At 40.8% G+C, this 15,694-nt stretch overlaps 1 protein-coding gene across 1 annotated transcript in view; it reads left to right on the forward strand.

Annotated features, from left to right (window-relative positions):
- Positions 1–15,694, forward strand: part of TRPM1 (transient receptor potential cation channel subfamily M member 1) — a 98,678-nt gene that overhangs the window by 58,954 nt on the left and 24,030 nt on the right. The window contains exons 8-13 of the mRNA XM_075431297.1: positions 1,617–1,740; positions 9,546–9,618; positions 10,480–10,580; positions 12,694–12,867; positions 13,895–14,029; positions 14,970–15,020. Coding sequence (XP_075287412.1) covers positions 1,617–1,740; positions 9,546–9,618; positions 10,480–10,580; positions 12,694–12,867; positions 13,895–14,029; positions 14,970–15,020 — 658 coding nt within the window. The remainder of the gene's footprint in view (positions 1–1,616; positions 1,741–9,545; positions 9,619–10,479; positions 10,581–12,693; positions 12,868–13,894; positions 14,030–14,969; positions 15,021–15,694) is intronic.

The following is a 15,694-nucleotide window of genomic DNA, read 5'->3' on the forward strand; positions in this document are numbered from 1 at the left end:
AGAGCAAAGGATGTTGTCTGGAGCATTCTGCTCCACAGCCCTCCTGCCCCTTGCCCAAATGAATCTGTAAAATCACTCCTAATCCCAATTTTTCTGGAATCTGTTATTTTTATTGTCAGTTGTCAGCCCTTTGGTTGATAGAAAGTATGGTTAGTTTAAAGAAGATACAAAGCCTATACTAGCAGCATAAAGCTCATCTGCTCTGCAGAGTAGATCTGTTCTGTCAAATACTTCAAGTGGAAGCAGAGTACTGCATTTTAATTTAAAATATTGCTTCTCCCAGCCAAGTAGCTTACATTCCCCATTGTCATTGTCAATATCAGGATTTTATCTTTAGTAGCCAGATTCAGGCAAAAACCTAGTACATTGTCTTGATTAGGGTATGGCATACCTACCTGTCTTGCACTGAAGAAATAGCGTATTTCCTTTACTGAAGTTGGAGCTTAGCTTGTATAAAATATGAAGCAGAGAACTAGTGTTGTCGAGCAGCGCAGATGTTATTTGCTGAATAGGGAGAGCAGCTCTGATGCTGGATTTTTTAATGTTTACACATATTTAATCCTACCAACAGTATGTATGATCCAGCAGCTTTCTTTTCCTTTCTGTCAACCAAGCCTCCTTTGCTTAGATCAAACCTTCCTTCTTTTTTTTTTCCTTTCTTTCTCATTCATTCTTCCTGTCAGCTCCTAGGTAATTGAAAGACCTTATCAGCGTTAGTCTGTCTGCGATCTGCTTATTGCATGACTTTGTCTCCCAGTGCATATGATGCAGTGTCCAGTTTTCCTCTCCAATAATTATAATGAGATAAATGTGTTCATCTCATAAGGCAGGTCTGTAATGAAAATTTTCTTTCAGCCCTGCTGTCTAAAAGAATTGTTTTCTCACAATGAACTTTGAATTTCACTGCACTTCGCAGGCTCAGCTGTCTCACTGTTTTGAATGCCTACTGGTAATATTTGCCATCATCTGAAAATACATGCATCTTATTAGGAAATGTATGAAGACTGAAAGGCATTTTTTCAAATGCTTTGAGAGATCAAACATTTCTGACCTTTCTAGAATGTTTTTGATCTAATTTATTTAATCATCTTTTGGTTTGTTTTTTTCTCAGTTGGATATTATGAGGTTTCAGATACACTAGCAATTTAAATCCTCTGTTTAAGAGGATAACCAAGGTGACATATCAGTACTGTGAAATATTTTTGGTTTTTTAGCTATATGCAAAGGGCCTTGCAATATTTAGAGGCAAAGGTAGGCTCCTGTAAAATGTACTGCTGAAATCCTGAAGACTGAACTTCTTAACAAAAGTATACGTACAATATATAACAGGAGTAAGAGCTACCTGCATTATATTCCATGGTGAAAGAATAGTTCAAGTTCCCTGCCAGTTTTTAAATCAATGCTGAGGTCCTGAGATGCCTAAGAGCCAGTCTGGATGTGAATTTACTGATAATTCTTCATGAACTCCTTACCTGTACTGATTGCAAAGACGCTATGTGTTTTAATTTATTTTCAAAATGAAGTCATTGCACTGGTGGACGAAAAAATGTTTCTCAAACAGCAGGCCTTCTGAATATATATTAATTCTGGCAATGTCTTTTTTATGTCTCATTTAGGATAATAAGTGAATCCCTTAGGGACCAGCTTCTAGTTACCATCCAGAAAACCTTTAACTACAACAGAAATCAAGCTCACCAGCTGTTCATCATTCTTATGGAGTGCATGAAGAAAAAAGAACTTGTAAGTGTCCTAAAAGTAGTTCACAAAAATAATTTCTGCAACCAAACTTTATAGAGTACTTTCAGATGTCACTCTCCCAGGGTTACAGTTTAACCTTTTTGTTTTTCTTTCCATATAGCTCCATAAATGTACACAATCATTCATTCATAAGCATAGGCCAAGAAAGGGATGTTGTCTTCTGGAAAGCCACTAAAATAAATTTCAGATTCTTCTCCTGTGTAAGTTGATAGGAGTCTTTTCTTACAGACTTCTGCAAGGCAGACTGAGACACTGAGATAAATGCACTAAGACCAGGATCAACTGCAGAAAGTAGAGGAAAGATAATTGAAGAAATGATTCCTAGGAGCAATAAGCATTCAGAGTGCATCAGCACAGTTTTGGTCTTCTGATACTGTTGCTTTTTAACAGCCTTTCATTCCACTAAAATGGGCTATTCAGGTCTTTCAAAAGAAGGTGAAATATTAACTGTTCTTGAAGATCCCAGCCTTCCTTGATCCTGGCTTGTTGCAGGACTGTTCTACGTGCTGTACCACTCGGCCAGGTTCCTGCCTGTCTGCCATATCCCAGCTGCCGAGAAAAGTGTGCTCAGGAAAAGAAAATCTTTAGTATTCACATCTGCAGTCTGTGAACAGTGTCTTGAAATTGTGTTCGTTGTGCCTGTGCCTTTGCAGGCAAAATGAATCTTTGAGTGTTTTCCTTTGAGTAATTGTCTTAGTGAATTTTTGTAAAAATGACCTCTCCCTTGAGTCCTTGTATAATTCTGTCTTGTTCTTTCATACAAATCCTAAGCAGCTCTTTTAATAGCAGATGAACAGTCTGATGGATTTTTAGTATGTTTTATTTTTTTTAATTATAGCTGGAACTGCTATGGCTGATATTTTTATATTTTTTTGCTAAAGTTGTATATTTATATTAGATAGAAACAAGAGAGAACTACCACGGCCTTCTCAGGCTGTGAGACACACACTCAGGCTGTGTGCAGGGAATCAGACAACCAAACTGCTAATGAATGAAAGCATGGAGTGTGGGGCAGTTTCATTCTTCAGGATGCCCAATTGTATCACTAAGGAAGTGACACCTGTAACAGGAGCAGCTATAGAGAAACTGTTTGAATGACAGATGAAGCCTTTCTCATGAAGCTGAGAAAAGAGGGAATTCTTTCTACGTTCTTAGAAAAATGGTGTTTCATGCTCCCTTAAAACTAAGTGTGTTTTCCTTGCACAGAGCCCGCACTTTCTGTCTTTCGTCAGTTTGGAGACAAACTCTGAACTCTGCTCTTCCCAAGTTTAATACTGTCTCCAATAGCTGATGGGAAACTTTTTCTTAATATTTTAAATAAACAATAAACTGAACGTAGCATTCCTTACAGTTCTTACTCTTTTCAGTAGGGAATGTTCTTTTGATTTCTAGAAGTAATTGTTAAGTTGTTCAATGAGAAATAATAAATCCTGCTGTGATACCCAGGGAAGTATGATAGAGGGGGGAAAAGGTCTTTTCCCTGGACTATTTGCTTGTTATTTGCCTTGGCAATACTGCATGTAGCTGCCAGTGTTTGGATTTCCAGTCTCAGATTTGGAGCAAAGAAAATCAATACAATGTAATTTTTAGTTATCTACACCTAAATGCTGACATATTTACTTCAGAATCAGTGCAGTGATTTAGTTTGAGCATGAGGTCAGGTGTATTGTTGTGAAAAAGGGGAGCAGCCCCTATATGTTACCTGCTTGTTTAATTGCCATTAATTCTTAAGTAATGTCTTTTGTGCAAGTAAGATCTGAATAACATTGTCTAAAGTTTGACCTGATTTACACACAGAGATCACAGAACATGAACAATCCCACCATTTTTTGCTAGAGCTGTCACTACTATGCACAGGCTTTCTTCTCATTCCATCTTTTTCTGCTGTGTGGTTTCATATTGACTTGATATTATTAGTGAGTGAAGGGCTAACACAAGAAAGATACCACTTGAACCCCACTTAGAGTAATAGGATACAGAGCTCAACTCGGCACAGTGGTACTAATCGTAATGCAAAGAAACTTTCCCAAATCTGTACATCAAGCTTTATGCTAGTCCTCTTTTTATACAAGCTGCTCCCAATGATCAATGTACCAGTCAAGGCATTATTTTTACATTACTCTTGGGCAATTAAAGTAAACACTGGAAATGAGGAGATCACCTTTATCAGGTGAGAATTATCCTTGATGTTCCAGTCAAGGAACAAAGAGGAGCACAAAAAACCTCCAGAAATCCAGTTCATCATATCCACTGAATGAACTCTGATTCTCTGAGATGTCCTGTTTACTTTTCAACACTCTTTAAGTCCCACATCAGTAGAAAGGTGGCTAGCAAAGAATTTGCAACATAAAAGCAGTTTACATTATGAAGAAGTTTAATGATGTTTGCCATTTTTTTTTTCTCCTGCTTTGGAAAAATAGACACCGAAATTTGTTTTGGAATTTTTCAAATGTTAAGTAAAATTATTTCTTAGAGTATAATGCCAGCTGTACCATTGTATACCCTCTGCCATAGACATGCCCATAGGAGCCTAGCCTCTCACAGGTAAAAGCTTGTACAAAATATTCGGTGAAGTTAGGGGATTTTGGCTGAATCAAGGAAAACATGAAAAACGTGATCAGTGGCTCTCAGCATTAATCTACAAAGCCATTGTCAATGCCTTTCAGGAAGGTGTCCAATGACAATTGAAATGACATAGGATTCGGATGGGAATCTGTGTCAAGCAATCACCAGATTGTTTGCAGACTTTCTACCAGTTTCATACTCTCCACGCTCTTCAAAAAGCTGGCCTTTTTCCAGAGACTATGCTGGGCGTTGGCTCATGCCACTGTTCTTTATGATGTGGGTCTCAGCTGTCAAGGAAGTGCTTGCTTACATAGCTGTACATTTTGAGATAACGACTAAATACATAAATGCCAACAAGTAGTTTCCTGCCTCCTATATAGTATCATAGAAGTCTCTTCTCCTAATTGTGTTTCTTTTCTTTCACCATTCTCTCCAACGCTTTTGTCTCCAAGGTTCATTACATCTGATGCAGAATTCCCTTTAGTGTGGGAGGGATTTCTGCAAGAAGAGAAGGTCCATTTTAGTTTTATCTCTGTTCCTTGATTTTTTTTGTCAGATTTTCATACTACATAGTTCTTGGGTTCATAAGAGCCAGATTATGCAATTTTGAATGCTTTTTAGTAACACATATTTAAATACTTTTGCCAGAACTAAATTCTCTAGGGATTAATCCAGGTGCAATTGCCACTTGGAACAGAATATGACAAATTCTGTATTTTCTAGTAATGCAGCACTTTACTGCAATCAAAAAGACACCAATCCATGCTCTTTTTCTTACTCATTCAGAAGTATGACTAGCATGCCCAGCTGATTATATAAAATCTTACTTAAGGGCTCCAGATGTGAAGTCTTTAGATTGTCTGGGTAATGTAAATGTACTGTTGATACATTTACATTTGTATAGTGCCAAGATTAGTTCCACACATACGCCTTCGTCAGAAGTCAAGTTGGTAATAAGCATGACTATGATAAGCTGACTGTAAGTGAGTCAGCCGTCCTAGAATTGATTGAGAAGAGAGCCCACTGCTGCCTTAGTCAAACTGCTTTGAATCTAAAATGTGCATCAGACCAGGCCTGATTTACTCAGTGTTATGGCTTGGCTGCGGCCGACAACAAAAGCGCCACGCGGCCGCCTCTCCTCCCGCCGGGGTGCAGAGTAGAATGGAAAGAAAGAGGCAGAAACCGGTGGGTCGGGATAAGGGCAGTTTAACAGAACAGCAAACAAAGGGAACAGGAACAACAACGGTACAGATAAGGAGAAAACACAACACAAACCACACAGACCACACAGCTGCTCTCCTGAACCGCCACCGCTGCGCGCTCCCAAGCTGCGAGTGAGTTCTGCCCACCCCGCTCCCCCCACCGGAACCCAGCATGATGGCCCATGGTATGGAATACCCAGCTCTGTTTGGCCAGGTGGGGTCAGCCCGCCCAGCTGTGCCCCTGCCTGGATTCTGGTGAAAATTAACCCCGTCCTGTTTATTGCATGGGCAATAAACAGGAGGAGCTGGAAGCCATTATACAGCAGGACGGCTACGACTTGGTCGCCATCACAGAAACGTGGTGGGACAACTCGCATGACTGGCATGCTGTCATAGATGGCTACAGACTCTTTAGGAAAGACAGACCAACAAGGAGAGGTGGGGGAGTTGCTCTATATGTGAAGGAGCAACTGGAATGCATTGAGCTTGACCTGGGGGCAAATGAGGAACGAGTTGAAAGCTTGTGGGTTAGAATTAAGGGACAGGCTCACACGGGTGACATTACGGTGGGTGTATACTACAGGCCACCTGACCAGGAGGAGGAGGTTGATGAGGCCTTCTACAGGCAGCTGCAAGCAGCCTCACAGTCACAGGCCCTGGTTCTCATGGGGGACTTCAACCACACTGACATCAGCTGGGAAGACCATACAGCTGGGCAGGCGCAATCCAGGAGGTTCCTACAGAGCATCGATGATAACTTTCTGATGCAAGTGGTGGAGGAACCAACAAGGAAAGGCGCGCTGCTGGACCTCGTGTTAACAAACAAGGAGGGACTGGTGGAGGATGTGAAGGTTGGAGGTAGACTCGGTTGCAGTGACCATGAAATGGTTGAGTTCAGGATCCTGCATGGAGGAAGCAGGGCGATAAGCAGGATCAAAACCCTGGACCTCAGGAGGGCTGACTTTGCCCTCTTCAAGGAGCTACTGGGAGGAATCCCGTGGGCCAGGGCTCTCGAAGGCAGGGGGGTCCATGAGTGCTGGTCGCTCTTTAAACAACACTTCTTCCATGCACAGGAGCAATGCATCCCCCTGAGAAAGAAATTTAGCAAAGGAGGCAGGAGACCTGCATGGTTAAACAAGGAGCTTCTAGCGGAGATCAGGCAGAAGAGAAAGGTCCATGCAATGCGGAAAGAGGGACAGGCCACTTGGGAAGAGTACAGAAACGTGGCGAGAGCATGCAGGGATGCGACAAGGAAGGCCAAGGCTCACCTGGAATTGAAGCTGGCAAGGGATGTCAAAAACAACAAGAAGGGCTTCTTCAGCTACATCAGCAGCAAAAGGAAGGCTAGGGACAACGTGGGGCCGCTGCTGAATGAGGTGGGTGTCCTGGTGACGGAGGATGCGGAGAAGGCAGAGCTACTGAATGCCTTCTTTGCTTCAGTCTTCAGTGCTAAGACTGGCCCTCAGGAATCCCAGGCCCCGCAGGTAAGAGAAGAAGCCTACAAAGAGGACGACTTTCCCTTGGTCGAGGAGGACTGTGTGAGGGATCGCTTAAGTGATCTGGATGTCCACAAATCCATGGGCCCTGATAGAATGCACCCACGAGTGCTGAGGGAGCTGGCGGATGTCATTGCTGAGCCACTCTCCATCATCTTTGAGAGGTTCTGGAGGACAGGAGAGGTGCCCGAGGACTGGAGAAAGGCCAATGTCACTCCAATCTTCAAAAAGGGCAAGAAGGAGGACCCAGGGAACTACAGGCCGGTCAGCCTCACCTCCATCCTGGGAAAGGTGATGGAGCAGCTTATCCTGGAGGCCATCATGAAGCAAGTGGAAGAAAAGAAGGTTATCAGGAGTAGTCAGCATGGATTCACCAAGGGGAAATCATGCCTGACCAATCTGATAGCTTTCTACGATGACATGACTGGCTGGGTAGACGAAGGGAGAGCCGTGGATGTTGTCTACCTCGACTTCAGCAAGGCTTTCGACACAGTCTCCCATGATATCCTCCTAGGGAAGCTGAGGAAGTGTGGGCTGGATGAGTGGTCGGTGAAGTGGATAGAGAACTGGCTGAATGGCAGAACTCAGAGGGTTGTCATCAGCGGCGCTGAGTCTAGTTGGAGGCTGGTGACAAGTGGTGTCCCCCAGGGGTCAGTACTGGGCCCAGTCTTGTTCAACTTCCTCATCAACGACCTGCATGAAGAGTTAGAATGTACCCTCAGCAAGTTTGCTGACGACACAAAACTGGGAGGTGTGGTAGATACACCAGAAGGCTGTGCTGCCATTCAGCGTGACCTGGATAGGCTGGAAAGCTGGGCACAGAGGAACCTGATGAGGTTCAACAAGGGCAAGTGCAGGGTCCTGCACCTGGGGAGGAACAACCTCATGCATCAGTACAGGCTTGGGGTGGACCTGCTGGAGAGCAGCTCTGCGGAGAGGGACCTGGGAGTCCTGGTGGACGACAGGTTAACCATGAGCCAGCAGTGTGCCCTGGCTGCCAAGAAAGCCAATGGGATCCTGGGGTGCATCAAGAAGAGTGTGGCCAGCAGGACGAGGGAGGTTCTCCTTCCCCTCTACACTGCCCTGGTGAGGCCTCATCTGGAGTACTGTGTCCAGTTCTGGGCTCCCCAGTTCAAGAAAGATGAGGAGCTACTGGAGAGAGTCCAGTGGAGGGCTACGAGGATGATGAGGGGACTGGAGCATCTCCCCTACGAGGAGAGGTTGAGGGAACTGGGCTTGTTCAGCCTGAAGAAGAGAAGGCTGAGAGGGGACCTTATAAATGCCTACAAATATCTGAAGGGTGGGTGTCAGGAGGATGGGGCCAAGCTCTTTTCAGTGGTGCCCAGTGACAGGACAAGGGGCAATGGGCACAAACTGAGGCACAGGAAGTTCCGTCTGAACATGAGGAAGAACTTCTTCCCTCTGAGGGTGACGGAGCACTGGAACAGGCTGCCCAGGGAGGTTGTGGAGTCTCCTTCTCTGGAGATATTCAAGACCCGCCTGGACAAGGTCCTGTGCAGCCTGCTGTAGGTGACCCTGCTTAGGCAGGGGGGTTGGACTAGATGACCCACAGAGGTCCCTTCCAACCCCTACTATTCTGTGATTCTGTGATTCTGTCCTGGCCGAACCCAGGGCACTCAGCAAAATTCAGACACTGACTGTGCAGCCTAAGCAGGCTTATGGTTTGCATTTGTCGATAATTTTTTCTGCTTTCTTGTTAATGAATAAAATTTTTCCTTTAAATCTTCTCTGTTTTAATGTCACCTATCTTTGCATTCATACAAAATCTGTTCTAAATGTTGAGAAAATTGTTATTCCCCGTACTTAATGCTAGCATCCACTGTGAAGAGTTGCTTTTAGAAAATGAAGAATTTGTTATTTTTGTCTGCATTCAGTATTGACTTAATTACCATAGAATATTAGGTTATTCTGCTTTTGAATTATTAATCCTTTAATATGTAGTTCAATGGCTAAGCTTTATACGAATTACTATTTTTAAATCAGTGAATTGTAATGGACTTAACTAAGCAAATGTGACTAGAAGTAATTGCTGTTCCTTAGTTGATTCTGCTTTTTTGGTTGTCAATATGTAGCATATCCTGCAACTAAACAATATTTGAGTGTTACCATCAATAAAATTAATGCTATGATAGATATCTCAGGTAACTAGCATTTCCATTTCCAAGCTGGCATTTCCATTGCTACTGGGAAGTGATAGAACTGTCAGAATACAATCAGTTTGGTAAGGACGTTTCAAAATTTGTGGGTTTGGTGAAGAATTTCATCAAGCTTGTCACATTTACCAATGCAGGGATATTTTAGTGTAACTTTATTGAAGTAAGTCAAATAAATGCTTTCATGAAAATTAAATTTCAAAGAAAAATGTAGTGGAACTGTACTTTTCAAAAAATCTCAAGTCTTAGAAAATAATAAAACTTCACCTTTCTGTTCTTTTTTGTATCTACTTGTTTAGTCTCTTTCATGTGTTGTAATTTTCTGTGTTTGGTTTTGTTCTGTCCTTTAGATAACTGTGTTCCGCATGGGGTCTGAAGGGCAACAGGACATTGAGATGTCTATCTTAACTGCTCTCCTCAAAGGTGAGTTTTGCAAGCAATTAGGAACGATGCACAAAGTGATCCCAAGAAGACGGTCCTATACACTGTCTGAGGTTCACTCTTGATGTTTGAGTCTTTGATTTATTTGCTTAGATTCTAACAAGTAACCTGAACGTGCTTGGCTTAAGTTTCAGATTAGCTTGAAGCATAAAATCTAGACTGAAAGTTTTGTGTGGCTTTCCTCACCTGAAAGCCTGGCGTGGGAATGCTGCAACAACTATACCACTGATACTTCAACACATTTTATTTCAGTTCTAGCATATATTGATAGAGTTAGGAGACAAGGTGGGAATAGTAAAAGACTATCTGGGTTTTTCCAGATGTTAGATTGTGCTTTTTAAGCCTTAGGGCAAAATTTCGGATCAGTTCCATATTTCTTTGGAGTTTATTATGTTTGCCAAAACAACTGTTTTCTGTATGTAGATACATAATAGTTGATACGGGCTCAATATGGGATCGCTGGAGTCCCCAAAGCTAAGAAACAAAGAAAGGAATTACTATACTCATATCTACAGCATCAGTCAGAGAAGCTAAGAGGAGGAGTCTTTTAGAACAGTTAAACGTCTATCTTCAGCATCAGAATATAAAGTCAATGTGGGACCTTTACAGGAAAAAGGGAGACAATCTGGTTAATCCTTTTGAAATTAGGATTATGGGGTGAAATGTAAGATACTATAAATTGATTTGATAATTCCACTGCTTTGTGGCAGAATTCTTCTAATAGTAGCATGATATGGAGTCAGGCTTGCTATTGTCTAGTTCTTGGAGAAGTGAATTACAGAAAGTTGTCCAATCTTGTTTCATCATGTCTGAAATACTAAAGATCTGTGTGTTTCTCTTTAGGTACCAATGCATCTGCTCCAGACCAGCTCAGTTTGGCTTTGGCCTGGAATCGTGTAGACATTGCACGCAGCCAAATCTTTGTCTTTGGACACCATTGGCCAGTAAGACAAAGTTTTCCTAGTCATATTGTTTGTTACAATTTAAAATAATTGGTGTAATATTCACTCTTTGGATTTTGTTGACAGGAGAAAGAGTATTGAATTCTGTTTTATGCTGAACTGACGTAGGATATCTCATTAAGAATAACCTATTTGTTTAGAAATTTCCTTATACTGCCATTTGCAAGTATTTAGCAATAATTTAAACTCTGTGAAAGAAAGAAAAGCAATTTCATGATAAGCAGAAAAATAACCTTATTTAAGATTCCTTGTGGGATTTGAAAGCAAAACAAAAAAGAGCATTTACTGGAAACAACCTGGCCTTACATACAGCTGGACAATAGCAGTCCTGGTCAGCCCCAGTGAACTTGTGTGATGCACTAGCATTGGCTAGACTTCTGACTGTCTGTGTCACTGACATATGCTAGCAGCTGGCAAGGTCCCCAGCTACCTATTAAAGTATGCAGCAAGGAAATTCACGGAGCTGTTTAGAAGGAATTGTGTTGTTCACTTCAGCAACAGCTGTGAAAATCTCTGTTTGGATTAATAGAGCAAGACCCTGATGACCAAAAGAAACCACTGCAGAAAACAGGTCTCTGGCAGGCAGGGCTGTGCCAAATGAGCTAAGAAGCAAATCTTCAATAAAGCTTTATGTCCTGAAATTGAATTTGCTTTCTCAAATTACTGGATTTTGATGCTACACTAGTTGAAGTCAGTTCTGAAACACTGCAGTGCCTTTGCTCATCTGTGCAACTAAAATCTTCTTTTAAGACACTTTCTTGTCTCACTGTGTTGATGCTTTTCACTTTACTGCGTAAACCATCTGGTGTTGAATTGCTATAAAGTGTCATGAGGAAACCAGCCTAAAAGAGGCAGTAAGAATGAAGTGCAAGATTTTTTTTTTTAATTAGATGTCTTTCCTGAAACTATGCAATAAAATGACACTCAAAGGAACACTGTTCATGCGCATGCTGTACGTAATGGTGAGATTTATTTAATTTGGAAGCCTGTATAATTAACTTCAAACAAATGTTGCTGCATATGCTGTTTTATTCCTTCACTTATAGTGATGTGATATTTCCCATATTCAAGGTTCATTAAAATGCTTGTACAGAGAATATTTAATCATCCTAAAGATGAAGTATTGTTACTAAAAAACACTTATTTGGTCGGAATATTCCAGTCTCCATATTATTGTGGTTAGATTCAAAGGTACCACCTAGCAACTGAAGCCAGTTACTGCTTTGGCCTATTTCATACTCATATTCTGCAACAATTTGTGGAAACAGTATTAGCCAATTGCGATTCACTGTCGTTTCGAATTCATAAAGATTGCTTTCAGACTAGCACGTGCTCCAAGCTGGCAGCTGCAGTTTTGTCCAAGCTTACAAATGGATTCACAGTCACTAGGCAGAGAAGATTTTTTTAAGATGAACAAAACCACAGAAAACAAGCCTTGTTAAAGGCTTGGTTCTGTAGTTCTCTGTGCAAAGCACGGATAGTTGTAATCCAGTTTACGTGTTTGCAGATGTTATATAACCTAAGCCTTAGCTGGACCAAGTTAAGCCTCCAAATCACAGACAGGTAGTTTCGAGTTATTTGCACGTGTACCTGCCTGTCTTGGGTAGATAAGTTGGAAAGGGGAAGGACACTGTAAAGAGTAGATGTGTCTGCAGAGGTATAAGCAGAAATATTGTCTGCGGAATGCAAATGAACCAGTTAGTGGCTCTCTTTCCTCTCCCTTCTGTCTCCAAAGTATGGATGCTGTTTGGCATAATGCAACATTCTTGTTAAGCTCTTTCACAAAAGAGTCATAAAATTGAGTAGTGTCTCTTCTCAGTCCTCTCATGCTGATTTTATTTTGCAAGAGAAATCCTCCACAGTCTACCTACATCACTACTTTTAGTGTTATTGGCTACATTAGACATAACAGCTTTAAAAAAAGTGTAAAGCTGTGGTTATGCAAAAAGATCCTTATACTTAAGGAAATTATTTTTAGTTGACTGCGTGTGAGAAGTGGTGACTGGGGAGCAAGTTCAATCAGAGTATATTCAATGAAATAGTCATTGTACGATCAATTAGATTTCTAGTACTTCTAATGCATTATTAAATACAGCCTTTAGGAAACCTTACAGCTCCTGATGGTACAGCTCCTGAGAAGGAAAAGAAATCTCCAGCAGCTCAGACTAAAGCAGCTAGAGGCAAAGGAAAAGGGAAGAAAAAGGGAGGAAAAGGAAAAGAAGAGCCAGAAGAAGAAACAGACCCAAGAAAACTTGAACTCCTGAACTGGGTGAGATGAAAGTATTTGTATTTAAACAGTTGAAGAATTCTCTTTTATTTTTCATCCTGGGGGACAAAGAGAGAAGGAAAATACACATTTTCATTCTATAGAATGCTCATTTGCACATTCTTACAAGATCAGAAGTAGATTCTGCAGGGATGCTGTTCAGTCTTTGAGCCAGGAGTCTCTCTCTCATCCCATGTGCACCACATGCAGCCCTAGCACAACCATAGAAGTCATTGCTTATCTGCTGCATCTTCTTCCCTGCACTTGTCAGAAGGAAATAAGACCAGTGAACATGCTCATCCTTCCTTGTATATGTTATCTATCCAGTGAAGGCAGTTTAAAACATCTCCATTGCTAAGTGCGTAATTTCCCAGTTTAGATTGTTCTGTTGTCTGGATTAAAGTTCATGTGTCAAGGGGATTGCTGCTCAAGGGTTTTTATCTCTCCAACTGGATTCTAAACCCTCAGACCATATTAAGAGAAAATCCATTAGGTTTTCTGACCAACATTTTATAAAGGCAAAGCTAAGTTGGTGAAGGAAGAGGAAGTGCTTCTTCCCAAATGATTTGAGTCTTTTGGCATTGTATGTTGCCTTTTCTCTGTGAGACAGCAGTTTGAGTGGATGATACATATGCAAGTTATCAGGGTGAATTATGTCAGCCTCTTCTTAAATGTATATGGTGTGTTTTTCTTAAATTTTAACTTGTTCCTATCATGTTGAGCAAGTAAATGTCTTTTTCACATAATGCATCAAGCATGGTATGCCTGGTATAGTTAAAAACACTAAACAAAATGATTGAAAGTTACAGTTGTATTGCTAAAGGTTTCTTTCACTGCTATCCTCTCGCCCAAGACCTTGTCAGAAAACTACGATCTGTATTGACTTGCACATGGGTAAAATATCATTTTCTAAATTCCTTTTCACTTACAAATTAATCAAGGTATTTGGGAATTTGGGAATATTTGTGGTTGTTGGCCAACCAAGTCTTCTGTGCTTATGTAGTCTCACATTCTCCATTTTGCAATTCAGGTGAATTCCCTGGAGCAGGCTATGCTGGATGCACTGGTTCTGGATCGAGTGGACTTTGTGAAACTACTTATTGAAAATGGAGTGAACATGCAGCGCTTCCTCACTATTCCTCGACTGGAGGAACTTTATAATACTGTGAGTGAGCAGAAATAGGAAAATGCACTGTGATATCTTTGCTACTGTATTTAACAGGGGCATCTTTTTCTTCTTCTTCTGAGATATGCTTGTTTTTCCAAAAAGCTCTGAGCCCTGACAATACACAGAAGTTGCATAGCAGTAAAGAGAGCCATTGCTACTATGTATAGTGTCCTATTGTTTCCCTACATATACACATTCCTAATTAATAAGCCTACAGCAGCTTTCAGAAGCTATTGCAGTTTGTTGTGTAAATATAGTGATGGATTTAAAATGCACATTCAGAACACTTAAAGAACTAACGTAGATAATAAAAATTTAATACCAGCCAGTAGTAGTCATTTACTTTTCATCTCAATTACTTTTCATGTATGTATACTTTAATATCATTGAAATAAGCCTGTAAATTTGGCAAAGTACTTGCACAGCAACTTTTATTCTTAGCACATTGCAGAATTCAATACAATTTTTCCTTGTGGCCCAGCAAAGCAAAATGTTTTTCCAAAAACCATAGAATGTCATGCTTTTTTATTCAAATTCTCCTTGACCCAACCCACAGCAAATTCATCATGAACATATCTATTTCTAGACTTTCTTCCCATGATTTAAGTGGCAGGTGGTCTAGGGCAGCTTTCATACAAGATACAGCCTCAGTCTAGTCCTCCAGTCCCTTTATGGCTCCTGCAGGAAGCACAGGTTCAGACAATACCACAAATTGCTGTGACTTCAATCACCACATAAAGGACTATAAGAAAGGGATTACACAGCTCTTGATAGAAACGTGTTTGTCATTGCAGCCCAGTTCCTTCTTTTTACTCCTGCAGAGTGTGATGGTTGCCGAAAGTTTTGCTTACAGTGCCAGATCATTAATTACATTTGCATATGCAAAAAAATCTGAAGATTTGAAACTCTAACAGACCGTGAATTATTTTTGTTTCAGAGATTGGGTCCACCAAATACACTGCATTTACTAGTCAGAGATGTGAAAAAGGTAAGCTTAACTAACAGCAGCATTATATTTGCATGATTACATTAACCATGTGAGTCAACAGTAAAAGCAAGCATAGCATGGGTTGAAGCAGACATTTTAAATTAGATGGTAGCTGTTAAGAAAAGGAAGGTTAAATTACTTATTGTGACAAACAGTGATGTGAGTCTAAATTCTATATGGCTATACTGCACTGCTAGTGATTTAAAAACTAAGGAGAGGAAAGTTCAGCTTCTAGTAGTGTAATATATTATCTGAGATTTAGGTTGATACTGTTTCTTCTCTACATGAAGCTCCCAACACAGCATTACAAAGGCAGAGTGGAAAGAAGGGCCTGTTAGGTTAACTGGAAGCCCCACACATGAGCACAGAATTTTTTCCCTTTTGTTTGTTTCCTTGTGTGTGTTTTTAGTTACTTTTCTCCCAAGAAATCCTACTTTTACCTAGGAGAAAATCTGTTCTGTTTCTCAGTGCTACAAGTCCTAAATTTGTTATTAATTTGTTTCCATTATATGCAAACTCCTTCATTATACACGAATAGGATCATTGTAAGATTTGTTGATGTTTGTTTTCTTTGAGGTTTTGGAACTTTTATTCAGTAAAATTTAGCTACATTAAATAGCCTGTATTCCTTTTTGCAAGGAAAACTTCCATTTATTCCCAGGAGGTTTCAATGT

The sequence above is a fragment of the Opisthocomus hoazin genome, chromosome 10, assembly GCF_030867145.1.
Source record: "Opisthocomus hoazin isolate bOpiHoa1 chromosome 10, bOpiHoa1.hap1, whole genome shotgun sequence".
NCBI lineage: Eukaryota > Metazoa > Chordata > Aves > Opisthocomiformes > Opisthocomidae > Opisthocomus > Opisthocomus hoazin.